General features: G+C 34.5%; 1 protein-coding gene across 8 annotated transcripts in view; it reads right to left on the bottom strand.

The window, feature by feature from the left end:
- Lrrc7 (leucine rich repeat containing 7) overlaps positions 1–27,147 on the bottom strand; it is a 509,113-nt gene that overhangs the window by 189,748 nt on the left and 292,218 nt on the right. Inside the window, exon 8 of one of the 8 annotated variants that reach the window (XM_074079779.1) lies at positions 23,447–26,828. The exons of the other annotated variants lie outside the window; for them this stretch is intronic. Coding sequence (XP_073935880.1) covers positions 26,822–26,828 — 7 coding nt within the window. The 3' untranslated portion in view covers positions 23,447–26,821. Of the gene's footprint in view, positions 1–23,446; positions 26,829–27,147 lie in introns of those variants that run through there. 8 annotated transcript variants of the gene reach the window in all.

Below are 27,147 nucleotides of genomic sequence, written 5' to 3' on the forward strand. Positions count from 1 at the left end.
AACTCATGGTAACTTTGTGTTAGTAGTGTTATTTGTGAACATTCATTTATTTACATTAATAGTTTGTGCTTCTTTATGGCAGACATCCTGCGGTCATTAGAGCTACAAAGATTTCTCAGATGCAGGATTTCTCAACATCAGCTTTATGGACATTTTTAGCAGGCTAATTCTTTGATACAGGGGACTATCATGTGCACTGTTTGATGTTTAACACGTTCTACATAGCATCTGTTCTGAAGGGCTTATTTCCTAAATGGGAATGACCTTTAAGTGAATAATGACTTCGTAGAGTGATAAATGCAAAGATAAGAGTATGTATGGTTTGCCACAGGAACTCAGAAGAAGGAACAACTGACAATTTAGTAATTAGAAAAATTTCAGGAAAAGGTGACATTTACACTGGATTTTGGGAAAGTTTGTTATATGAATCACATATATTTGCCCATTTGAAAAGAAATAATGAAAATACTGAAATAGCACATCTAAAGTTGAGATATAATCAACTTTTTCCAGACTGTAGCTTAAGGTAAAAATACATAGACTATGGAATATAGCCTCAAAACAGGTGAAAGGCTTTAGTACATAGAGAAGAAATTAGAAAAAGTCTCCACTAGAGTTTGTTGCAGGAAACCCATTGTCCTACTTTTCTGATTGGAAAGAAGGACATTTGGGAGGCAGTACTTCTCAACCTTGGCTCTACTGATAATTTGAATGGGATACTGCTTGCTGTATTGCACTATCATGTGCATTGTAGGATGTTTAGCAGTACCTATGACCTCTAATCACTAGATAACACTAGACCCCACAGCAGTAAGAATTGTAATGTCTCCAGACGTTGCTAAATTTTCCTCCCTTTACTTATTAGTAGGAGATAAGCAATTTATCTCCATTCCTCTACTTCTTCACTCTACTAGGTAGGTTCCTGTGTAGCCTTATTCTGGTCAAGCTAGCCTGCTTGACAGGTGCACTAAGTGACTCTACTCCTTTGTTAAAATAAGTACAATTAGGTCTAGGGTCTGTCTATGTATGTATGTATGTATGTATGTATGTATGTATGTATGTATATATGTATGTATGTGTCTATCTATCTATCTGTTTACCTACTCTGTGTGGAAGTCTAACTGCTGTGATTTCACTTTTCAAATGGCTGGCCTGGAAGATATGATCACAAGTCAGGTAGCAAATATTAGGAACTAGTAACAGGTTTGGGTGTACACTCTCCATCAGTAATGTTGACAACTTAATGTTCACATGTCTGAACAAATTATCTTGCTGATTATTTGGATTCATTTACATGTTAACTTGTTGATCTAAAGGAGCAAGTTCTAGTGAAATCAATTGCATTAAATAATATTTACCACCTATAGTGATATTATATATGTAAAGATTTTGGAGCTGTGTAAAATTGTTATGATTGTTACTTTTATTATTGCTATTTTTCCTATCTGAGATGTTTTTCTTGTAAATCTTCTCATAACCAACTCCTTTCCTCTCTCTGTTCATGTGTTTTCTCCTCAGATAGTCCATCCCTCACCCTAGATAAAGTATCTTTCTTGCATTCACTTTATGTACTATCCTGTGTTATTTTCTCTTAGCACTTACAATTGAAAATATCTTAGTTTTTATTTTCTCCCCTCTGCTAGATTTATACTCCATGGGAGCAAGTCACTTACCAATTTCATTCACAGCATAAATAGCTTCTTAATCAGGTCTGTTAAATGAAGGCGTTGATACAGGCATGAATGAGTAATTTTTTTAGCCGCTGAGTAGTTTGAATTTCAGAATATTTACAAAGCTTAAAATGCTCAATTTCTATCAGCATCTAAAATTAATTAACAGTTGTCAAGGAGACATTCTGATAGCTTGTTTTGAATGAATTCTATAATGAACATAGATCAGTTCACTTAGTATTCTGGAATACGTATGGTGGATGAAGGCAGATAAAGCTGAAGTTTATCAGTTCATGGATGTCTACATTTTGTGTTCATTTCCAATGATAGTTTTTTAAAAATTCAAAGAAAGAAAAATAGTTGGTGAATTGATTAGGTAAGTTCTCTGGATATCTGAAGTATAGCAACAAAAGTATATTGCCTTGTGGTTGAGACCATGGACTCTTAGATACTATTTGACTTTGAAAAAGCAAAATGCAATCTTTGTACCTCAGTTTTCTCAGCTCCAGTATGGGGATGATGATAAGAAACCCTAGATCACAGGGTTAGTGCAATGATTAAAATAGTTGATATAGATAAACACTTGGTAAATGCTCATGAGAGTTATTATATTAACATATTATATTAGCATTCTATTAATATTAACATATTCAGGGAAAGCTTTTGGAGTTCAGATTAAGAGATTGTCTAAGTCAGTGTTTCCAAAATTTTCCCAAGGATTTATAGGTGTTGTATGATTTTTAAAAGATTTTGGATATTCAGTTTATTTTGGAACATCTTATTGAAAATATGTAAGATTGAAAATATGTTAAATTTCTTATTGGCATGACATCTGTTTAGGTTATTTCCTGTTTTTGTAATTAAGGAAATTTTTTTCTTTTTTAAAGCAGGATATTTGTTAGATTAGGAACACTCTTTGCTATAAGTTTTTATAGTGCTTTGGTACATGCAGAAAGTGAATTCTTGTCCTTCTCAGACCATAAGATCATAGACACACATACTTCATGAAAATACAAGCCCATAGCAGAGATGTGGTTCAAATGGTAGAGCTCTGCCTGGCAAGTGCAAGGTCCTAAGTTTAACCCCCCAGTACCATTGATTAAAAAAAAAAAAGAAAGAAAACACAAGCCTAGATATATCCAAGTTTTCTATTATAGATATTTAAATTTGATTAGATAGTCCTCATTTGTCTGCTTGACACTGACCTGTTCAGCTTTGTACCTCAGCTCTCAGTATTCACTTTGGGTTCAAGCACTTATGGTCACTTTGGGTTCAATAGTGTCCTGGCCCACCTTTCACATTTCCCTAGAAGTCCCTATGGTCTTGTCATTTGGCTTTATGCCAAACAATTTCAGTGTAATGGGGAAACACTTCTCACTAGAGAACAATTGGTGATCGCTCGACATCACTCAGAAAATTGGTGAGAGGCTGACCCAGGATTTTCATTTCTTTTCTCATCCTAGGCCAGGCATCTGAATTTGGCTCGCTTTGTTCATCTTGACTATTGTTTAAATATAAATGAAATTTATATTTAAATTGAAATTTATATTTAAACTTAATGAAAAATGTGTGCTCTAGAGTTCTCTGCAGTGTATGCCAGGGATCAGCAAACTTTGTTTCACTTAAAGGTCAGATAGGAAATGTTTCAGGCTCTGTGTTCCTGTGGTCTGCCTTGACTACTCATTTCTGCCATATGCGAGCAGCTATTTGTTGACATGCTAACAGATGGGCAAGGCTTAATTTATAAAAACAGGGATGCCAGATTTGAACGACAAGCTATAGTTTCCCAACCTTAATGTCTTACATCTACGTGACTCTATAGGTTTAGGTTACAAGCCTAACCTCTAAGAATATTGAAGTTTTTAAACTCTTAAACACAGATATGACACATAAATTAAGAGATAAGAATATTATTGGAAAGTTGCCACTAGATAACTATATTTAAGTATTTTTGAAATCCTCATTTCTTGGGGTACATGTTACTGGCATCAATGTTGTCATTTTGGTTGTATTTATTAAAATTAACTACTTACTATCTTGTTACTACTTTATAGCATTTGCTCAATTGCAAAGATTCCAGTTAGCAGTGATAGAAAATAATGAAATACTTTGGTGCATGTATTATGTTGATAAGATGGTACAATTTATGATTTCCTTTTTATCTGATTCAGAGGTTTTATTCAAATGTACAATTGCCTCTGAAGCTGCATAAAGTTGGCAGGACAGTTGTTCCCTCATAAATTCCCAGTGCAGTAACTTGGGTTTGCTGACTTGCAGGATTTTGCAAATTTTTGGCATGGGTTTATGTACTCCAGCTTTAACTTTTAAATGTGCTCAAACACTTTCTCCAATTAGTGGCTATTCATGGCACAAGGACAGGAAAACTCTCACTTGTTTCTCTCTAATGTATCTCTTTTATTGAAAGTTAGAGAAAGAATTTTTTAGTCTGTGAACTATGTTTAATAGACATTGCATTTTATAATTTGCACCTGCCCATTGTATCTTATCATACTTTGCCCTTATTAATAATTTGCCATTTAAGTAGCTATATATTGTATGTTTTTTTCTTTACAGCCTATGTACTAAAGACTAGAAAGCTTGAAAATTTTCTTTAAAAATACAGCTATTGGTACATCTCATTATGAAGACATGCAATGTATTGTTATAAACCAGGAGACAATATAAATTTAGTTTCCAATGGCAAATAATATAATTATTGTGATGAAACATTTTATATAAAAATTTCCCTTCATTACTACATCTTGAGCCAATGTCACAGGTATGGTTTTGTGATCATTTCAATTTGACTTACTACTAAGAACAAAAAGTGTCAAACTGGCTTTTGGTATCTTCCAGAAGGATATGTAACAAATTGAGTATCTATTAATTTGTCATGTGACCTAGTTTTTAAATAAGTTTGTTAGTGTTTACTATTGAGATATTCCTCTTGGCAACATTTAAACAATTAGAATAAACATTTAAGATATAAAATCTTCATCAAGTGACCACAATTTTGAGTATTTAGTTTTTCTTTTAAATTCTCAACATTAAAAAATTTAGTAAACTTTATGGTGCCTTTACTGGAAAAGTTTTCTTTCCTATAACTATGTATCTCTAGGTTAATGAAAGATTCTGTAAGAAGAAATAAATTCACAAGTAACCTTTCAAGGATGCTTCAAGTTTGTACTGTAAAGTATACCTTAACGAAATGGTAGGACTATTTTGTAAAATCATACCTTAAGAACAGCAGTCGTAATTCTCTGAATTACTTCTTTTAATAAAAGATCTCATTAGATTGAGATTAAGCCTGAATTTCATTACTGTCCACATCATATTCTTAAGTTTATACCCAGAACTAATTATTCATGCACCCTATACATGAATTTTTTCCACAATTCATGTTTTGCTACAAAACTTATTACTTATTATATTGTGTGTTCTGGATATTAATATTCATGTACTTATGCATAAAAATTTCCCCCAAAATTCATGTGCAGGGTGAACTGACCAAAAATCATTGTGCAGTCTTAGCACACAATAATATAGCAAAGATGTAATCATGCTTGCAAAGCCCGTTGAGCTATTTGAAGGGAAAGGAGCCATGTAATCAGGAACTTTGATAATTATCTCTGTGGAGTGCTACTCGGCAGGAAATGGATCTCCTAATGTGCACTGCAGTGGTTCGATCAAAAGGTCATGAGACACACAATTAGCTATGATATGCCCATTTGCACTAGGACATATTGCAATCGACACGATATGTTCATGAAGAGATTTGGATGCTACTGAAAAATATTTAGACACAATTGCATGGTTTTAAAACTCCTGTAGGGAACAACAGCAAGTTCCTTTCCTAAGAAACTCCTTTTACACACATCTACATGCATATACACACGCACACACAAATACAACCACACAGAGGAGTGTCAGAATCTCTGTGTCTTGGTGACACTTCATAGAAAAATCTCTTACTTGTTATATTGGGCTTCCTGAAAATTAATATTTATGTACTTTTACACAAAGAGTTGACCTTAGATTGTTGATATCCTAGTTAATAAATAGCATAGACACAAACCTAAGGCTAAGATGTCAGAGAATTTGAATTTTAAAGGTAGCCACGGTGGCTTCCCTCCTTGTTCCTTGCTTACATCAGAGACTAGAAATGCCAGATAGTTATTATCCACATTTATTTTGCAGCTGGAGAATGGATGAATGACCCAGGTCTGGCCAGTGGAAAAAGGAAGAGGAGCCTGCTGGGGGAAAATCTGAGAAAGATTTTCTCTCCCTGACTTAAGAGAGAGGGAAGCATGAAAATACTTTTTATCTCTGTTCCTCCTTCTTCCTCTTTTCTCATGGTTGGATGAGAATGTGATGTCTGTTGTTGCAGCAGACATTGTACAACCAGGAGATAATAAGTCCAAAGAGTAAAGCCAAAATGCTGGGATAGTGATAAAGAGATAGAAAATGTACAAACCAACTTTACCTTGAAATTTGGTGGTGGGAAAGAATATACCTAATATTTAAAAAGCCACTTTTACTCAGAATTTTGTTGCTTATGGTCAGAGGCATATTTCCTAATACACTTGTCTACAGAGCAATTGGGTTTCTCTAAGATTGTTATGTTGTTTGTCCATGGCAGAGTTAAAGTAAAAACTAAAGTTATTGAACGGAAGTCCCCTGAAGGGTATGATGCACCATACAGTTTTTAAAAATCCTGCTTTATATATTTAGATTCAGTGAATGTTAAGTTAAATAAATAAATAGATAAGGAAATAAAAGAAATAGGAGAAAAATAATTTTAACATTTTTATTATTGATTAGAAAATATTTTGGTAATATGGAAATTTGGTAATATGGAAACTATAAAGAATGCTTAAGTAAATTAAAAAGAGAAATGTCTAATTTGAGAATCATGAGAAATAAAGTACATTAAATAATTTTAAAAGAAATAAAAATGCCAGGTGCCAGTGGCTCATGCTATAATCCTATCTACACAGAAGGCAGAGATCAGAAGGATTGCAGTTCAAAACCAGCCCAGGCAAAATAGTTCACCAGACCTTATCTCAAAGAAACCCATCATAAAAAAGGGATGGTGGAGTGGCTCAAGGTGTAGGCCCTGAGTTCAAACTCCAGTACTGCAAAAAGAAAAAAAAAAACAAAGAAATAGAAAACAATGAAAAATATTTGCATAATCTTTGGTTAATAAGATTAAGAAAAAACATTTTTACAAATCACTTAGAATTCATGGTACTGTTTTTTCTTTCCACACCTGACTTCAACATTCTAGTTTCTTTAGATAGGGTCTCATGCTTTTTGTTCAGGGCCGTTCTCAGACTGCAAACCTCCTGCCTATACTTCCTGCATAGCTGGATTACAGATGTGCGTCACCATTTCTGGCTATAGCTTCCCCTTTTAATAATCTCATGCTCATAAATTTATTTCATGTGTTTCTAATGTTTTTAACTTTTGCTTATAAAAACCTGGTCTGTGGTTTTATATATATTCTACTTCTTTTACTTTTTATTACTTTGTAGTCTCTGAAATAAAGATATTAATATTAAAATCTGTATTGGTCTTCTTTTATATTTATTATATATTCAAATAAAATTATTTCACAGTTCTTTATTTCTCCTTCCAATGTACTTGTATCAGATGCAACTAGCTTTTGATTCAACTCAGTCCTTCTATGTCAAGGTCTAACTTGAGGTTCTTTCCTTACCATTTGAATGCTAAACCTTTATAAAAAAATTGTACAAAAGGGTTTCACTGTGATATGTGCATATATACGTATAAAGTGTTTTGATCTCTTTCTTATCCTTCCCACCTTTTAAAAATAATTTTAATGGATTTCATTATTCTATTTTCATACATGCTTATGAAGTACTCTGATCACATCTACCCCATCACCCTCTCCTTTCATCTCTATCTAGCCCATTGGTTCCTCTCCCAAACAGTCCCCTTTACAGTCATGTCATTTCCTTTTTAGGTCTAGATTCTGTTTATGAGAGAAAACATGTGGCATTTGTCTTTCTGAGTCTGTCTTATTTGATCACTTTTCTTTTTTGCATCCAGTGAATTTATTTTTTTATTTTTTAAAATTTTATTTATTTCTTTTTTCTTTTATTCATATGTGCATACAATGTTTGGGTCATTTCTCCCCCCTTCCCTCCATCCCCCTGACCCCCCACCCCCTCTCTCTCTCCCCCACCCCCTCGCTACCAGGTTTTTTTGATCACATATGTGATCAAAACATATGTGAAGGTTAAAACATTTATTACTGATATACTTGTTAACAGTATCAATTATTATATATCAAAAATAGATTTTATCTAATGATTCAAATGATGTATGCTTTAAGCTGCATAAGTTCATTTTAGAATAGCAATTTAAGAGGGAATTTTACTTAGAATAACTTTCAAATTGGTTCTAACCAGGATTTACTTTTTTACCATGGAAATAATATAATATAAAGATTATCATGTTAAAATATAAGTATATTAATCAGCACTTAGAAAGTGTAAAATAAAATATAATAGGATAGCTATCAGAACTAATGGACTGTACAATAAAAATACCAATAGGTAAGAAATCTACTCAAAATGGAATAATTGTGAAATGTGCTTCATAATGAAAACTGTAAAAGATACTGAAGTCTAATTGCATTATTTCTTATGGTTAATTATATCTACATACAGTCAGTCTTGCTTTAAAATAGTCATAAGATCAACCACTGCTTCTGAAGAAAAAAATTATATTTCTGAAGCTGAATTTAATTGAGGAAAGATTAACTTTTTTCAATGTGACAAAACACTTGACTACCTACTCAAAGTGGAAGAAAGTTCTGAATCCTCAAATTGCTGTTGTCATGTGGCACAACAATTAGCTGATTAGATCTAAATTCTCTACTTTTGTATCACATGACACTTCATTGCATAAATTCCCTATAAATAAACCCTTTAAAATTCATTAACCAAATAACTATTTTTTCATTAATTTAATGACATCTTTTGAGCATTTATTAGATGCTGAGCACAAAGCTAAGGGTTGGTATTACTGAGGTGATTATTTTTAGGTACTTCATAGCCTAGTGCAATATTTAAAGAGCTTCCAGTTAATAATAAGGGTTAGTGGGAGGTCTTTTCTTTTGGGGGGCAGTATTTGAACTCTGCTTCAAGGTTGCCTAGCAAGCACTCTATCACAACTATGAGCTTTATTTTGTGTGTCAGCAACTCAAGGATTAACAAGAAGGCACAGTCCCTGCCCTGATGGAACTCATGTTCTATTAAAAGATTCAGAAATGAAATGATTATGAATTCTTAATTTATTTTAACCAGGATTCAGTCTACCTAGAAGAAGCTAGAGAGCTTTGCAAACTTTTAATTCACAGCCTGAAGTAGAGAAGTCTTCATTTAAAATAGAATTAGGGTTTAAGAGATTAAAAAGTTTACCAGATGGAGAAGTCCAAAAGGAAATTCCAAGCAAAGAAGATGATGCTAACATCACCATTCACCTAGGCGCTAAAGTATTTGGTATGTTACAGAGATAGTGAAGTATTTTCTTAATAAAGGTCACTGAACATGGAGGGGATCAGAGGGGCTCATGTTTCCTTAACATTACTGTCTAAGGAATAGAAAGAATTCTTTCTCAAGAGCAATCTATTCTTGGAGAAGCCTAGTTCAGATAATTATTCCTCTGTCAGGCTACAATAGACCGTGTTGAACCTTCACACTCCTAGGAGGGCCTTATATTGAGGGATGGAGAACCATTGTGTCAAACAAAGAAGAAGACAAAGTCCACTTCTTTGATAAAGAAAGGACTGTGTGTCTCAATGAGGCAATGGTAGAAAAAACTTGTCTCGTCTCTTCCTTATTTTGATAATGTTATCACTATCCTCCCGATAGCCCAACATAATAGAAACCTAGAAGTTATTTCAGGTTTATTTTCTCAATCACCCTCCAAATCAGTGAATTGGAAATCCCTGTTTATTCTGTCTCCATTATATCTCTTGAATGTGTTCTCTCCTTTCATCCACTCTCACTGTCTTAGTTTATCCCTTCCTCCTTCTCTTACTATTGTTATCCTGTCAATTTTAACAGCCTCATCACTAGACTCCTTTCTGCTCATTCCAAACCATCCATCATTGTCTTCAGAGAAATCCCAGAGACAATGATCATGTAGATTACTATTTCTGGACTCAGAAATCACATTATTTCAGGAAAAGGTTCAAGTTCTTCTACACTGAATTTGAAGTATCTTATAATTTGGCCTTTCTGGTTTTATTGCCTATAAACCCCTTACACATATTATGATCGATAGCCGTAGAGAGACTTATATCCTACATGAGCTAGCTTCTCCTATGGGGGCTATTCTTAGGCAGATTTAGTCATGAAGGTCAAGAAACTAAATACAGTCCTACTAAATATATGTCACAGGATTTCTCAGATAATACAAAAAACCCTCACCATTGAGAATAATTGCACTTGTGAAGAATTGTTGGAGAAATATTTATTACAATTTGGCCCTTGAAAGCATATTGTATATCACCAAAAAAGAAAAAAAAAACTATCAATTTTTAATAGATCAAAAAACCAAGCCAAACCAAAGCAAATCTCTTGGTTTCTGTGCAATGAATGTAAAAGCTCTCATGTGAAACTGACTGACCTTTAAAAGTCTATGAGAAGAAGTTTGTCCTAGAATATCAATGAAGAAATAACGAAGTAGCAGGGAAGCCTGTCACTATTCCCTAGTTTAAAAGATGTTAAAAACAAGTATGGATTATGAAGTTTGCTCTAAGGACCTAAACTAAATGGAACCTTTATTATGGCAACTTTTTACTCTATATGATGTGTTATGATCCAATTAAAACCATGGATTCAGTTTTTTCCCATACCAACCATGCAAGTGAGATATAATATATATATATAATATAACTATAATGCCTTTTAGTTAGAGAAGGGATCTGTTAATTGTAACCCCCAGGCCAGTTCACAAATTAAGAATTGTCTTTACATTTTTAAATAATTGGAAAAATCAAGAGAAGAATATTATTTCAAGATATATGAAAGTAATATGAAATTCAAATTTCAGTGCTCACAAATCAGGACATAGCTATATTAGTCTATGTGTTGTACTTTAACTGAGTATCAGGGAATAATTTATACAAAAACAAAAACAGGAATTTATTTTCTCACAGTTTTGGAGGCTGTAAAGCTCAAGAGCAAGGTGCTAGCACCTGACAAAGGTCTTTTTTTTTTTCTGGTACTGGGGATTGAACTCAGGGCCTTTGGCTTGGTAGGCAGGTGCTCTACCACCAAGTCCTTTTTGCTTGAGTTATTTTTCAGATAGGGTTGGGTGTTATTATTATTCTTTTGGTCTGAACTGCCTTTTGATTTCAGTTCTCTCTGTTTCCCAAGTATCTGGAATAACAGGTTTGCGTCATCATGCCTGCCTATGTGAAGGTCTTGTTGCACCCTCCAGAGGAGAGGAATGCTGAGTCCTGAGTTGGCAGAAGAACTGAAGTGCAAGCTGGCCCATCATTGCCTGAAACCTCTTTCTCAAGGGCCTTAAACCTGTTAAAGAGGGAGCAGACCTCCTGTCCTAACAATCTTTTAAAGGCCCGCATCTCTTCCTATCGCACTGGCACACCTGAATTTCGGAGGGGACACATTCAAACCCTAGCAATGCTTTTATTGGAACACAGCCATGCTCGTTTGCTCCCATTGTGTCGATGGGATGGCTGCTTTGCTGCGATACTGGCAAAGTTGAGTGTGTGCTTCTTGACTTGCCATGGGGCTCTGTCCTGGTAAACCCAGCATAAGTTGAAAATACTCTAAGTCAAACATTGATGTAATACACCTATCCTATTACACATCACAGACTAACCTAGCCCAGCTTAAACATCCTCAGAATACTTACATTAGCCTGTAGCTGTGAAGAGATAAAACAGATTTTGTGCTTCTATTAACACGAGAGACTGTGGCTTCTCTATGTCTATTTCTCCTAACCCAGAGTTAAAAAAAATACTAATTTCCAATGATCAAATTCCCCACTTTCAGGGAATATCAATCTAATAAAAAACTGACAGCCCCTGCTTTGAACCTTCTCCCAAATCACTTATAAAAGCCCTTCCTAGCCTCCTGTTGCTGAGCTGTTCCACGGTTCTCTGTGGTGTGCCATCCTCCTACTAGTAGGAATTTGAATTTATAAACCTAGTGCAGGTGTGTAGGTATATTTGATGGTCGTTGCTGGGTGGATATCAACTGTTACCCCTTTTAGAAGCCATATAGTTGGTTTCAATCCTCTCTGGTGTCTGTCAATTGGGTACCTGGTTTATACCAGAGCAAGCAGACAGATGCTCCTTACTCTATACAGATACTCTACAAAACCCACTGACTATGCAGAACGATTATGATTTGAGCAGCAGCAGTGATAGCAGTGAGACTGCTTACACATCGTACAGTCACAGGGCCAGTGACCAGTGCTGGTAGGGGGTCAGGGCAGACTGTGGTATTCACGTTCAGTGGTGGCAACAATGCTATAAACTGCCCTGTTTTTAAAATTGATTTTGCTTGATTTCTAAGTTTTACTTATCTTATTGCTTAATGTGAATTTTCTCATTTATTCTGTGTTCTCACCTTAGTTTTCCCACATAAATCACAAAGAGTTGATTACTGGGTGATTAGCTTAACCAGTTTGATACTGGGATGATCGTCTACATTATCTTCCTATGCAACTTTATGCATTTGATTAATTTGAAATATAACTCTCTGATCACAGACACACTTCTAAATTCCAGGTCTAAATTTCTTATTAATGGAATACTTCTGAATTGAATACTGAATCCAGTGAGTATAGCGCATGCACTTCCAGCTTATCAGGTTGAACAAAAATAGTCCTCTTCACGGACCTTCCCTCGTTCCACTAGGTAGTTGACACCTAAAACAGAAACCTGTGAGGTATTCATTTTCCCATGAGCCCTGTGAATTCCTGTCTCTCTGAAATCCATCTCTTATCTCCACAGCAATCTTCATTACTTTATTTCAAAACATCAACTCTTTCCCCTGGATAGCTTCCATAGCTTTGCTAACTTGTTACCACCATGCCCTCTACAATCCACTCTCCACACAGCAACCACAGAAATCTTTCTAATCAGCAAGTCATAAAATTCAAGTCATACAAAAGACTCTCTTTTGACTCTCCTCATCCAGACAAAAACTTATGTGACAATGGTCCTTCAATGACTGTTCCAAAATGCTCTTGAGTTAAATCACCAGAGTCTATTCAGTGTTAATGGAGTGTACTGTTATTCATGTTTCTGCATAATAGAAATATTTTTATCTCTATTTTAAGCAAGAAGAAATTCTGCTAAAAGAGATTTTTAAGAGTTTAAAAACCTTTGTTATCCCTTAGCTCCATGTACTACAGGATAAGTTGCGTCTATGAAACATTCATTCATTAACAAATAACTAGTAAACATCTACTATGTGCCAGGTCTTATTCTGAGATAGTAAAACAGTTAATCTCTGTCCTCATGGAGCTACCATTCTAGTGGAGAGAGATGCATAAGAAGGAAATAAACATAAATAAGTGCTATGAGGAAAATGAAGGGTGAGAATGATAGAGAGTGTTTGGAGGGATGCTATTTTATATAAAGTGCTCAGAGAAAGCCACTCTGTTTTTCCCTCAGTGAAGGACCACTGAACCCGTGGAACACTGGGCCCATGGATCGTGGCCAAACACTCTACCACTGAGCTACACCCCTGCCTGAGAAAGCCTAGCATTTTATCAAAGTTCTGAAGGAAGTAAGGAAATACAATGATGTAACATAGCATGTTAAACCCAGAAGACTATACTGGATAAAAGCATGAGTTCTTGGGTCAGCCTGCCTGGGATCAAATTTGACCTTGAACAGATATTTAATATCTCTGTACCTCAGTTTTCCTGTTTGAAAATGGGAATACTGTTGAATCTTAGATGAGTTAGGAGTTATAACATACTTAAATACAGCACATGGTAGGTAAGTACTCAATACTGTTATTATTTTGAGAAACAGATGCTAGAACAAAGCACTAGGTCAGGAAGAAAAATGTTCAATATTATACAACCTAATCAACATTTTTGTAGACAATAGAGGAATGAAAGCCATTTGTACAAGATGAATAATGAAGATGCAGAGGCCAAAAGCTCTGATCAGATATATAAGTAACTACCAAGAACGTTTCATGTCATTCATCCAAGAATTCACTGAATATCTATGTGCCATCACCATGCTAGAAAGTGGACACAGAGGTGAGAAAGTTGGACATTATCTTTTTTTTCAGAAAATTTGTGTTGTTCAAGAAAGGGATACAGTATGGTAAAAGGTCAAAAGACACCAGTGTAGGGTGTATAGGAAGGTATTATGGGGGTATATAACTGGAATGGTAATAGGGCCATGAGATAAGAAGCAGGCATGCCAATCAGACCACATGTAGAAAATCATCTAGATGGAACCACAACCATTTAATTATCTTATTTTGACTTTTCATCAAAATACAATATACTTCTAAAAAACATATATGAGAAATAAACTGCTCAATGAATCTTTAAATATTGAGCTGGTTAGCTATGTAATTAACATGAAGATGAAGGAACAAGATATTACCAGAGTCCAGAAGCAGCACCTGTCAGGTACTTTTCTATCAGCTCCCACCCTTCAGAAGGTGGGAATTTCTAACAGCATAGAGTAGTTGTGTCATGTTGTGCGCTATGTAAATAAAAACAAACATATTCCTTGTGCTTGGATCCTTTCCCTCAACATTCATACAGAGAGCTATACATAAATTTCCATAGTAGCCTGTTTTCAACAGTCAAAACCTAGAAGAAAGCAACCTAAATTTCCATAAAAAGGTGAAGGGGTATTAAATGATTCTCATATATTTATACAATGGAATATGATTTGGCAATAAAAAATCAACAAACATTACAGCATAATGAATCTCAAAATAGTTGTGCTTAGTAAGTGAAACCAGACATAAAAAGAGAATTTACTATAGGATTATATTAATAGAAAATTCAAAATAATCTAGAGTGATAGAGAGCAGAGTTGTATTTTGTCTGGGTAGGGAGTGGGTGAGCAGTAGCAGGAGGACACTTTAGGTTGATGGATTTGTTCATTACTTTGATTGTATGACTCTTTCACTGTGTGAATATCTCACAAAACATAGCAAATTATTTCTTTCAAGCATTATCTAGAATTACTTAGTATACAAGCAATTATTTAAGTACATGATACCTATGGTTAACTATAAGCATTACATTGTACAGAGGGTCTGTGGATCTTCCTTGTCTTGTATAACTAGAACTTTATGCTCTATGAACAAGATCTCCCCATCTTCTCCTCTCCAGCCCTCTGAGAACCAGAATTCTCTTGTCTACTTCCATACTTTTGACTACTAGTTGCCTCATCTAAGAGGAATCATGCAGTATTTGTTCTGTAGCTAGCTTATCTCAGTTAGTATGTCTTCAAGGTCCATTCAGGTTGTTCCAAATGATAGGATTTTCTTCTTTTTTTAAGACTGACTACAGAATCATTGCATGTATTTTCCACATTTTCTTTACCTATCCATCTGATGATAGTCTGGTATCTTTGCTATTGTGAATTTGTATACTTCAAGTATGTGCAATTTATTATAGGTCAACTCTACTTTAATAAAACCATTTCCAAATAAAGAAGAAAGTTTGACTATTTCACTACCAAATGTTATTAAAACTTTAATGAGTTCAATATGTATTCAAAGCCCTAAAAATACCACATATCCTCAAAATTCCAGTTTAATTTGTGTAGATTCACCTGTACATGGTAATTAAGAACAAGGCTTCAGAGTCAGGATGTTGGTGCCCAGTTCCTTCCTCTGCACCTTTCCAGCATTGTAGGCTGGCCATTGGGTTAAGTTTATTTCTTTGTGTTTCTGTTTCCTCATTTGTAAAATGGAGATATTAATAGTACCTACTTCAAAGAATTGCTGTGGTTTTTGTGAGGACTATATGTGGAAAATTTAGAACTTTAACATAAATAACTCTATAAAATATTAAAGTTGATATTCTCATGCTGAAATTAGGTAAAGTCAAATGGGAAGTAACTCTTACAAAGTCAACTTAAGACTTTTCCCCTTCTTTATTGACATAGCTATTATTCAGGCATACAAAATCATATTTGAAGAGGCTCTGTTTTACTTCTCAAGTCTCATCTCTTGAAACTCACTAACCGGTCAGTTAGAGATGAATCAACTTGGGTTGTAACACATTTGTACATGGAAGCAATGCTAGGAATCTGTATAGCTATCTTTATCTCAACCAGCAAAAATGCTTTGTCTTTCTTATTATTGCTTATGTTTTCTATTCAACAAAATTAGAGATAAGGGCAGAACAGGTTTTGCCTGGAAGCGAGGAGGGCTGGGGGTGCGGGAGAGGGAGCGGGAAGCAGGGGGAAGAAATGGCCCAAACAATGTATGCACATGTGAATAAAAAAATAAGAGATAAAATAAATTTAAAAAAGAAACTCACTAACCAGTGAATCCTACAAATGAATCTCCTGATAGTTTGCATAATTCTTAAGTTGCTCATTCATCTCTCAACTTTTGCACATGGTTTTTCTTAGCCTAGAATATCTTTCCTATGAAACCAGGAATTCATTGAGAGGACTGAAAAGAATGTTTGTGTTTCAAGAATAAAAAATTTTGTATTGGAAAAGTACACTTGGAATGCAAATGCCTTGATTTTAAAAACTATAGTTTCCATTTCTACTTATTTCAAGGAATACTAAAAGTACATTGTTTAATAGTTACTGTATAAAGTCCATTATATATATATATGTATGAAAATGTCACAAGAAAACCCATTATGTTGTAAAATTGTTATATGCTATTGAAGTAATTGCTGTATAGAAGTATCCTAAAATGCTTAGCAATATTTATGGTAATTATTTCATAAAATAATTTGTATTTCAAAATTTTACCAGTTTGCATGAAATCCTCTGTAAAACATCTACATATACTAAAAATTACAAAGACATGCATACCAAAATTCCAAATATGTTCTCAAGGAAAAATATAGTATAAAATTAATAAGTCAGGTGTGATGTTTCATGCCTGTAATTCCAACTGCTTAGGAAGCATCTATAAAGAGGAGTGTGGTTTGAGGCCAGCCCAGGCAAAAAGTTTGCAAGAGCTCATCTCAACCAATAGCTGGGTGTGGTGCACACTCCTGCCATCCCAGCTACAAAGGAAGCATAAATATGAGGATCAGGATCCAGACTGGCTTAGGCACAAAGCATCTTATCTCAAAAATAACCAAAGCAAAATGACCGGTGGTGTGGTCCTGAGTTCAATCTCCAATAACATAAAAAAAATCCATCAATAAATAGCATAAGCTAACACAAAATTAGTAGACTACCTGTGATGCTAATGATGTGACTTATATTTCAACAAATAACATTAGGGTTCTTACTAGTTGAATGGGAAATATTTTTACGAATTCCTTACTAGATTACTGTGCAGATCTAAAAATATACTACTGAGACAAAAATTAGTGAGACTCTGTCTGAAAAATAAGCCAGGTGTGGTGGTCCATGCCTATAATCTCAGTCACTTGGGAGGGAGAGGTAGGAGGATCATGGTCTATGGCTTGGCTGGGCAAAAAATACAAGCAAAAAAGCAAAAGGATTGGAGGAGTGGCTGAAGTAATAGAATGCTTGCCTAGCAAGCATAAGGTCTTCAGTTCAATCCCCACTAATGCCTTTCTCCAAAAAAGTGTAAACTGCTGAAAGCATTCTTATTTTTTTCTTTTTCTTTTTTTGGTGGCACTATGGTTTGAATTCAGGTCCTTAAGCTTGCTAGGCAGGTGCTCTGCTGCTTGAGCCATGACTCCTAGCCCTTGAAAGCTTTCTTTCATAGGCTTTCAAGAGTTGAGTGTATGTTAACTGTATGAAGTACAATTAGTTTTTCAATTTCATACAGTAAGAAATGCAAAAGAAATCACTTTAATTTTATAAAGCTGGAAAATTAAACTGATAGTTAAATGCATTGAACCATAAATTCTTATTATAAATAAACTGACTCTAATAAACTTATTAATACTTCTCCTCAATGTCTTCATGGGAGAACTGATGGGTTAATCGGTAATTCCAGAACACAGTATGTGCTGTGATGCATTTTCTAAAGGAAAAACATCTCAAGACAAGGAGCAATTCTTGTTATGAGTGATAAATATCTATATTCTTCAAGAACCATTCATATAATTTGATTCCTTATCAAGTACCTTGGAGGTAAACAAATAATTTGAAGTTTCATAAATGGAATTTAAGAAAAGCTATAATTGTTAGGCAATACAATCACAGTGATACGTTTTGGAGTGCTAGAGAGAAAAGTGGGTTGGAATCCATTTTCCAACACTGTATGTCAGAATGATCTTGTATAAATTGGTTACTGTTTCTGAGACTCAGCTTTGTCAAGTGTCAGTTGTGAGAATGCATATAGTATACAGTTGCTACAAGGTTTAGTAAAATAATGCATTTGGGTAAAGAGCTTATATAGACACTAACTAAATATTAGTTGTCCTTTGTTGTTAAGTATGAAGAGACCGCATATTGGCTAACTTTGTTGTGTCAGATTGTTGTTCTTTTAGAGGTCAAAGCAAAATTTGAGTTGGAATATATGTAGTATCATGCATCTTCTTGTACTATGCCTGTCATAGTACAAGAAGGAATTTCAAAAACGCCTATTGTACTGTGTTTAAACACATCATTTGCTTTATTTGGAAAAAAATATTTACTTTATCTCATGAGTTTCTAACTCTTGTCTTTAACATGAACTGTGTCCTTGTTATTCACACCCTCCTTTTTCACTTTATTTTAAAGTTGTTTTACCTTTACCAAGGTATTATTGGCAAGTAAAAGTTGTATATATTCAGAAGACACAACTTGATGCTTCCATATACACACACAAAATGAAAACATTGCCACAATCAAGCTGATTGTCATATCCACCACATCACACAGTTACTTATTTTTTGCTTTTGTGAGGAGAATGCTTATGATTGGCCATCTTATCATATTTGAAGAATACCATATATTATTAACTACAATTGTCAATGTCTACAGAACTCACCCATCTTTATAAAAACAAACCTGTACCCTTTGACTTACATCTCCCATTTAACCCATCTCCCAGCCCTCGCTCACCACTGTTCTACTCTTTGGTTCTATGTACTTGACTTTCTGATTGTATATGTAAGTGAGATAATGTGATATTTTTCTTTTTGTGTCTGTCCTATTTCTCTTAGAAAAATGTTCTCTAGGTTTATCCATGCTGTCATAGATAAGTTTAAATAATAATATTCCTCCCTTTCTCTCCATATATATATGTGTGTGTGTGTGTGTGTGTGCGCGCACATAAATATATGATAACTTCTTTATTCATTCATCAGTTAACTAGCACTTAGATTGTTTTTATATCTTGGCTATTGTGATTAGTAATGTTATACTTGGAAGAGGAATTACTGGATCATATAGTTATCATTAGTTTTTTGGGGGATTCTCCATATTATCTTCCATAGTTACTGTGTCAATTTACATTCCCACCACTTTATGTTTTCTCTATACTTTTGTCAATACTTATCTTTTGTATTTATGATAGTAGCTGTCCTGCTGGCAAGAGGTATTATCCCATTGCAGTTTTTATATTATTTCCTTAATGATCAGTGATTTGTAACTGTTTGATGGTCATATGTCTTCCTTAGAAAAATGTCTATTGAGGTCCTTTGCTCATTTTTAAAACTGGGTTATTTATTTTTTGCTGTTGAGTTGTGCAAGTTCCTTGTGTATTTTGATACTAAACTCTTTTCAGACATAAGATTTACAAATATTTTCTCCCAATCTACATGCTGCCTTTTCATTTTGTTGATTTCATTTTGTTTGCTTTGCTGTATGGAAGCATTTTTAGTTCGATATAGTACCATATGCTTACTTTTGTTTTATTCTGCTTGAGTTTTTGGTTTCAAAAGTAAACTGGTAAATAGTACTAGCCACACAGTAGGTACTAGTTGCATAATGCTAACAGTTTCAAACTCAGCAATGTTCTACAGGTCAAGAATCACTACTCTGAAAATATCAAATACAAAATACTCTAAAAACAAAAATTTTTGTTTTTAGAAACAAAAAAAAAATTTTGAGCCTTGAAATGATGCCACAAGTAGGACTTTCTACACTTGACTTCATGTGACAAGTTACAGTCAAAACTCAGGCTCATTAAAAATATTGTGTAAAATTGGCCAGTGGCTCACACCTGTAATCCTAGCTACTTGGGGCAGAGAACAGTAGGATTGTGGCTCAAAGTCAGCCTAGGCAAATAGTTCAGGAGGCACTATTTTGAAAATACCCAACACAAAATAGGGTTGGTAGAGTGGCTCAGGTGGTAGAGCACCTGTCTAGCAAGCGTAAGGTCGTGAGTTCAAACTCCAATATTGCAAAAAAATTGTATAAAATTACTTTTAGGCTCTGTGTAAAAAGTGTCTATCAGATATAAATTAATTTCATATTTAGACTTGAGTCCCATCCCAATACATCTCATATGTATATCTTGATATTAAAAAGTCCATAAAATCCCAAATTCTAAGGCAGTATAATAGAGTGGGGTAGGTGAACTTGTTCAGAGTACAATGTATACATGTATGGAATTATCACAATGAAATCTTCCTGCACTATTAAACCTCCTTGTACTATTAATATATGGTTAAAACAAAACCCTAAAATCTAAAATGCTTCTTCCAAGCATTTCACATACAGGATCTTCAACCTATGGAGGCTCAATTAAGAGTAATAGTGAGTAAATGTACTGTTTTCATATGGAATTTTGATGAGAATGGTTCTTTATAAATAGATGCAGAGAATGCCATTAGATGTTTTAATTGTGCTGTTTCCATTACATGTAATAGTAGTTGAATACTCGACAAGAAATTGCATTTCCTCTGATTGCTGCATCTCTTCTATCCATTCAACAAATGTAACTTTGGAGATACAGTTATGACTAACACAGTATTATCTTCAAAGAGCTCAAGGAAGCAGACCCTCAAACCACTAATTGTAACATGATACCTTTTAGCAATATTATATATAAGTCCCAAGCACGTAAGTAGTAGAATGGCTGGAGCTGGAGAACCAGGGAAGTCTTCATTCTGGAATTGGAATTTAGATTTGACCTCAGCAACACTAATAAAGGGAAGCAGATTTATGGTCAATCAAAAAGTGGTATTAATTTATCTTTTGGTATTTAATTTTTTTAGTTTTTTATATCAATAGATGCTCAAATGAACTGAACAGACGCTCTCAAATGAAGTAGACACAGTTAATAAACACATGAAAAAATGTTCAATATCTTTAAGCCATCAGGAAAATGCAAATCAAAACTACACTGAGATTCCATCTCACCCTGTCAGAATGGCTATCATCAAGAAAACAATGACAAATGTTGGTGAGGATATTGGGGAGAAATAAACCTTTACATACTGTTGGTAGGAATATAAATTAGTTCATCTACTATGGAAATCAATATGAAGATTTCTCAAAAAAAGTTAACAATGGAACTACCATATGGCAGAGGCATTTTACTTCTGGGTATGTATACAACAGAATCAAAGTCAATTTACTATAGAGATATTTGCACACCCCTGTTTACTGTGGCACTATTCACAATAGCCAAGTTATGGAATCAGTTTAGGTGCCCATCAATTGATGAATGGATTAAGACAATGTGGTATATATACACTATGGAGGTTTATTTGTCCACAAAGTATATAATTATGTCATTTGCAGGAAAATGAATGGAACTGTTTTTTCTCATATGTGGAATTTGGGTTGGAGGAAGGACTTGAGAGTAAAAAGGGAACCATTAAAAAAGGGGAAGAGAGGAGAGAAAACTAGAAAGGGCAATAGAGGGGGTGAATATAATCAAAGTATGTTATATGCGTATATAGATACATCATAATGAAACTCATCACTTTGTACAAAAATAATAAAAATCAGGTGTTAATGCAGCAGAATGCTTTATTTTAGCTTTGTTATTTGACATTAGTTGCATTGGACATGGCTCTGTTGTCTGGGGAACAATTTTTAAATCAAACCACAAAGTCAGAGTGAAGCCCTGATTTAAGCAATAGTCCAGAAGAGGTTTGATTTTATCAACTTTCACCTACATATGCCAAGAATGAACCACACTCTACTGAATGTCCTTTGAATTTAACTTTCAAAAATGTTTACTTTCCTTTTCTCCTATTGTTATGGTGCCCACCACTCTTAGTCAGATGATAGCAACTGGTCTCCCTTTCTTCCATTATTTACTCCTATCCTCGGCTACAAAGGACATTTAAAGAAACATGGACTCCAGAGGTGTTTTTTTTTTTTTTTCTGTACTAGGGCTTGAACTCAAGGCCTACACTTTGAGTCACTCCACCAGCTCTTTTTGTGTTAGGTATTTTCAAGGTAGGGTCTCACGAACTATTTGTCTGGGCTGGTTTTGAACCCCGATCCTCCTGTTCTCTGTCTCCTGAGTAGCTAGGCATGAGCCACAGGCACCTGTCCAAAGGTTGTTTTTGACATTTAAGGGGCTCTAATAACTTTGTTCATAGTACTTACTGATATTTTCCATCCTGCCCTATTGCACACCAACACTTCTAGGAAAACCTTACTCTTTTATCCTGAGAACTACCGTGTAGTGATATCACGCCATCATGTCTCCCCACCCCACCTTTGAGCCTCTGTTATCTCTTTCTTCAGTGCTGGCTAAAGACCTTCAGCGTGTGTTCTGGGTATGGTGCTGATGCTCAGTTCCAGCTTCCTCATAAAGCCCAAGGGTTGACTCTTGAATTGCCAAGGAACCCCCTTTTGCTGCCATCACATCACTGTCTGGGCCTCATAATACCTTCCTTGCCTTCCGGCAGGCTCAATGATATCCTTGTTATATGCCTTCTTCCTCAGTGTTCACAGCCTCTTTTAGAGTGAAATACTTCTGCTCTGTTTGTCTAATAACTGTGTGGCAGAGACCTCAAAAACATTATGCTAAGTGATAGAAGCCAGTTACCAAAGGCTACATGTAACTCTATTCATATGAAATGTGCAGAAAAGGCAAATTCATAAAGACAGAAGACAGTTCAGTGGTTGCATGGGGCTGGTACAGAGAAGAAGATAAGGATGGAGATTGATTGTGAATGAGCAGGAGAGACTTGGTTGATGAAAAAAAATCAAAATTGCATTTTGGTGATAATTGTACTGATTTATAAATTTACTGAAAATATTGAATTGTACATCTAAAATTTTGTTATGTGCTTCACACCTTATTAAAGTTTTCTAAAGGAAAGGAATGGAGGAGTGAGTTTTGTTTATTGCATTCTTAGCAGAAGGATGCCTATGAGTTCTTAATAAAATTTTTGTCATCACTCAAAAATCTGACTTGGCATTCTTTTTCACAAAACCCTTTCATTACAACTGTACAATTGCTCACAAAATGAAGTCTAACTGCATATGTGAGTGCCTTCGTGGTTACTTCTTCCTCATGCATACTATCTTACACATTCAGTTCCGTGTGACATGTTTCTTCTATGAGCAACATTCATTATACTCCTCACCCACTTTTAAATTGTAATTTATTGTTTAAGTCTCCTCAGGCTTCTCTTTTATAAGTTCTTTCTGGACTTTGCAGTTCTATCTGAGGACTAAGTACTTCTCAGTACCATTTCTGTCACCCACTTTTAAATTGTAATTTATTGTTTAAGTCTCCTCAGGCTTCTCTTTTATAAGTTCTTTCTGGACTTTGCAGTTCTATCTGAGGACTAAGTACTTCTCAGTACCATTTCTGTGCATTTATCTTCTGTGTTTCATGCTGCCCTGAATGAAAGGCTTTACCTGTCTATATTCCTCACCAGACCGTGAGTGGCCTAACAGCAAGCAGGAGCTCTCTGTACTTGGTGTCTCCAGTATTACAGTGCTCAACAAAGAGTCAGGTCTCAACAAATGCTTACTGAACTGGATTTTACTGATGTTTGCAGTGTCTCTAAAATTTGTCCAAGTAGAATTTCAGATGTTGTGTGCATATACAAAATACAGCTGAAATCAAAACAGGCTGCATGTATTTGGGCAATGGGGGTATTATTGGTTTACTGGAAGTTTTTTTTTTTTAACTCCGTTAGAATTTGGGCAACTACTTGGTTTCCACATTCCCCCTCTGTTCAGAACCAGCTATTTTATACTGTATCAGACAACCAAGAGGTGCTCTATCTTTGCCCCAGTAAAATTATTTCCTTTTTATCCCAATAAATAAGCTATCAGTTTCTACTGAACTTTTATTGATTGCTAGTGGCAGAAACATGTGATATAAAAGATGACATTAAAATGACTTCTTTAATTTTTCTTTTGACAAAATAGGCCTGATAGTTTTTCTCCAGGAAGAGCTGACTTGATCAGAAAGAAATACAAAGTTGCAGAAACCTTAATTGTTAAAACTTGATCCAAACAAAAATGTATGGATGGGAGACTATATGTAAGAAATTCTTGAACTTCTAGGGACCTGTAACTGCTGAAAGGCATAAGGGAATATATATTCCATTCTCCAAGGCATTTCCATGAGCCACAAAACCTGACTTCTCTTTACCAGCTGTCAATATGATGTGGAACAGCAATTCAGTATGCTGTTTATATAAGGCCTCTGGCTCCTTGGAGTTGGTCTAATTTTATGAGAGAGGAAAGGGATTGTTGTTCTTGGTATCCTGGAGAAGGGGTAACTACACATTGTACTGACTTCTGTTGTTTGTCCATGTTGAGTAAGTTTAGACAAATTCTAACTCAGTATTCATATTCTAATACTCATGAATGTCTAATCAATAGAATATACCTTAGAATGTCTTTTCTAAAAGATAGCCCACTAAAATTATTTTTCAGTATCAATATGCAAGCACATTTCATCCTCTTACTATTTTACATAATTAAAAAATGAATATAGAGTTAAAAGTACAACTCTTTTTAAAATAAACACATTAAATTTTGTTAAATTAGTATGTATTGTGGTCTTTGGAATAAAAGATTAGATTAACATGAACAAATGAATTCACAATCATTTATGCCTGATGGAACACTAACCTTGAAATATAGCATGGACAGGGTGCAAATGTGAATGAAGTATTCAGTTCAACAATATTTAGTCTAGCTTCTTGTACAATCACTTCTGCAGATGCTGCTAAAAACCACTCCAGTTTTGACAACAATTATTCAAGTCACTTGCTAACTTCCTTTCATTAAGAAAAGTTTCCTTTATCCTACATATACAAACTTTCAATTTCTACACATTGCCACAAGACAGGAAGGCCATGTCAACAAAGTAATTATCCAACAGAATGCATAGTGCGGCAGACCAGACTTTAATTGCAACTTCATATGATTTTCAAGCTTTAACAATGGAAAGTTCAGTTTTGTGGAGCAGCATAGTAGCAGAAGACAGTATTTCTTTAATCCTTAAAGCTGCTTTCAAGCCAAGTTTTAAAAATTATCTCTATAATAAATTTAAGGAACCTAAGCATTGGTGGTAGTTGAAAGATATTGAGAATTCATAAGAATACATTATATCACTATCCTAAGATAATAATATTTTTTAAAGAAGCATCAGAGATTTATATTTTGTGTTACAATAACATACATTATTCAGAATACAGTTTCTGAGAGATATATGAAATATATGTGAAAATGACAGAAGTCCATTAGCATATGGTTCAAATACAAGTAAATTTATACATTTTTACATATAGCTCTTCATAAGTATTCATTGATAAATCAGAATTTATACAATTTTATCAAAATAATCAACATTCATTTTCATATGTACATTTTTACAAAGGGTTATAAAAGCTAGGAAATAATTTCATATTTTATATAATTAAAGTGCACAAGACAGAACAGAAATATTTGTAAATTTTGGCTCCAAAGCATAGTTTTTGCATAAAATGTTATAGTTTTTTATTTCCTGGATAGTAAAATTAAGTATAACTAAAATACAGGACAAGCTATTAAGCTCAATGTATCCTACTAATATCTCTTATAAAAAGATCCTTCAAATTATGTCTAATCAAGCAATACCTCCAATAATCTATTACCACTCCTTTATATTTTGTCTTGATCAAAAAAGGAGTTAAAATGAGGTGAAGGATGATTCATCTGCTGTACTGCATTAGTCATCTGTATGTTGAACAGCAAGCTGCTCAAAATTTCAAGAAATATAGCCTACTTCTAAAGCAGATCTATAATATGTAAAAGTAAAGGCACACACGGTTGTCAATTGCTACATATTTTACAAAAGCATCTTTGTGGGGAGGAGACTCACTGTGTATGCAAATGGAAAAGCTATTGAACTGTACAAATAAGCCAATGTGGTTAATTAACAAATGTGTTTTACAGCTATGAAATAATTTCTTCCCATTAAATTACATAAGGTTAAAGAATACAAAAAATCAATAAATCAGTGGCATTTCATATTTTGACTTGGGACCATCTGGGAATAATCTTTCATTGTGCAAAATAAGTTCACAATGGAACATCATCAGGGAGAGAAACCAGGCAACTATATTCAGTCTCTGAAGAATTTAACCATCTAGAGAAATTCTCATTTTTACTACATTAAGATGAGTTTTAAAAGTACTTATACAAAACTTATATGCTATAGAAGCTTTACATAACAAATAGTGAAACAAATTTGCTAAAATACGGGTATTAATATTTTTTTGAGACTGATAAAATTTTATATTCATTGAAAGTAATGACAACTGAACACACTTGGGAAAAAAAACCAAACAAGTAGATCTCACTGTACTAGCCAGGAATGTCACCATTAAAGTTTAACAAAGACCAAACATTTTGCATACACTAGGCAGTAAGAAGGCAGCCCCTATCAGCAGGTAGCACACCAAAAATGTTTGGTTCCATGACAGAGTTTGAGAGAACTACCTCTACAAAGTCTATTCGTGCTGATGCTCCTGATGCTGCCATTTCTGGTGCCCGAAAAGCTGCTGCCTCCACATCCTCTGTTGTAGCTGTCACTGTATAGTCTCAGGCGATTGGGCAATGGGCACATTCTGGATCTTCAGATGCTAAGATGAGAAAAATCAATTTCAATGCCCAAAAGATGGAATGCCTAATGCAGAAGGTGACTAAAATTCTTACCAATTGATCTACAGTAAGGGAAGTAGAAAGTTTACTTGGCTTAATGTAAATCCATAGAAACAGGTTTTAAATGAAATTGTTGTGAAGAGGCACAGCTCTAGGATTAGGAAAAAATAGATAAAGTAGAAACAGAAATTTAAACTCAAACTGGAACTGAACTAGATGATGAAAAACATGCAAGTAAAACTTTCATATGATGATCACCAAGTGATAAGCCATTCTCATGAAAATAACTTTCTGAAAGTT

Source organism: Castor canadensis, chromosome 7, assembly GCF_047511655.1.
Source record: "Castor canadensis chromosome 7, mCasCan1.hap1v2, whole genome shotgun sequence".
Taxonomy (NCBI): Eukaryota; Metazoa; Chordata; class Mammalia; order Rodentia; family Castoridae; genus Castor; species Castor canadensis.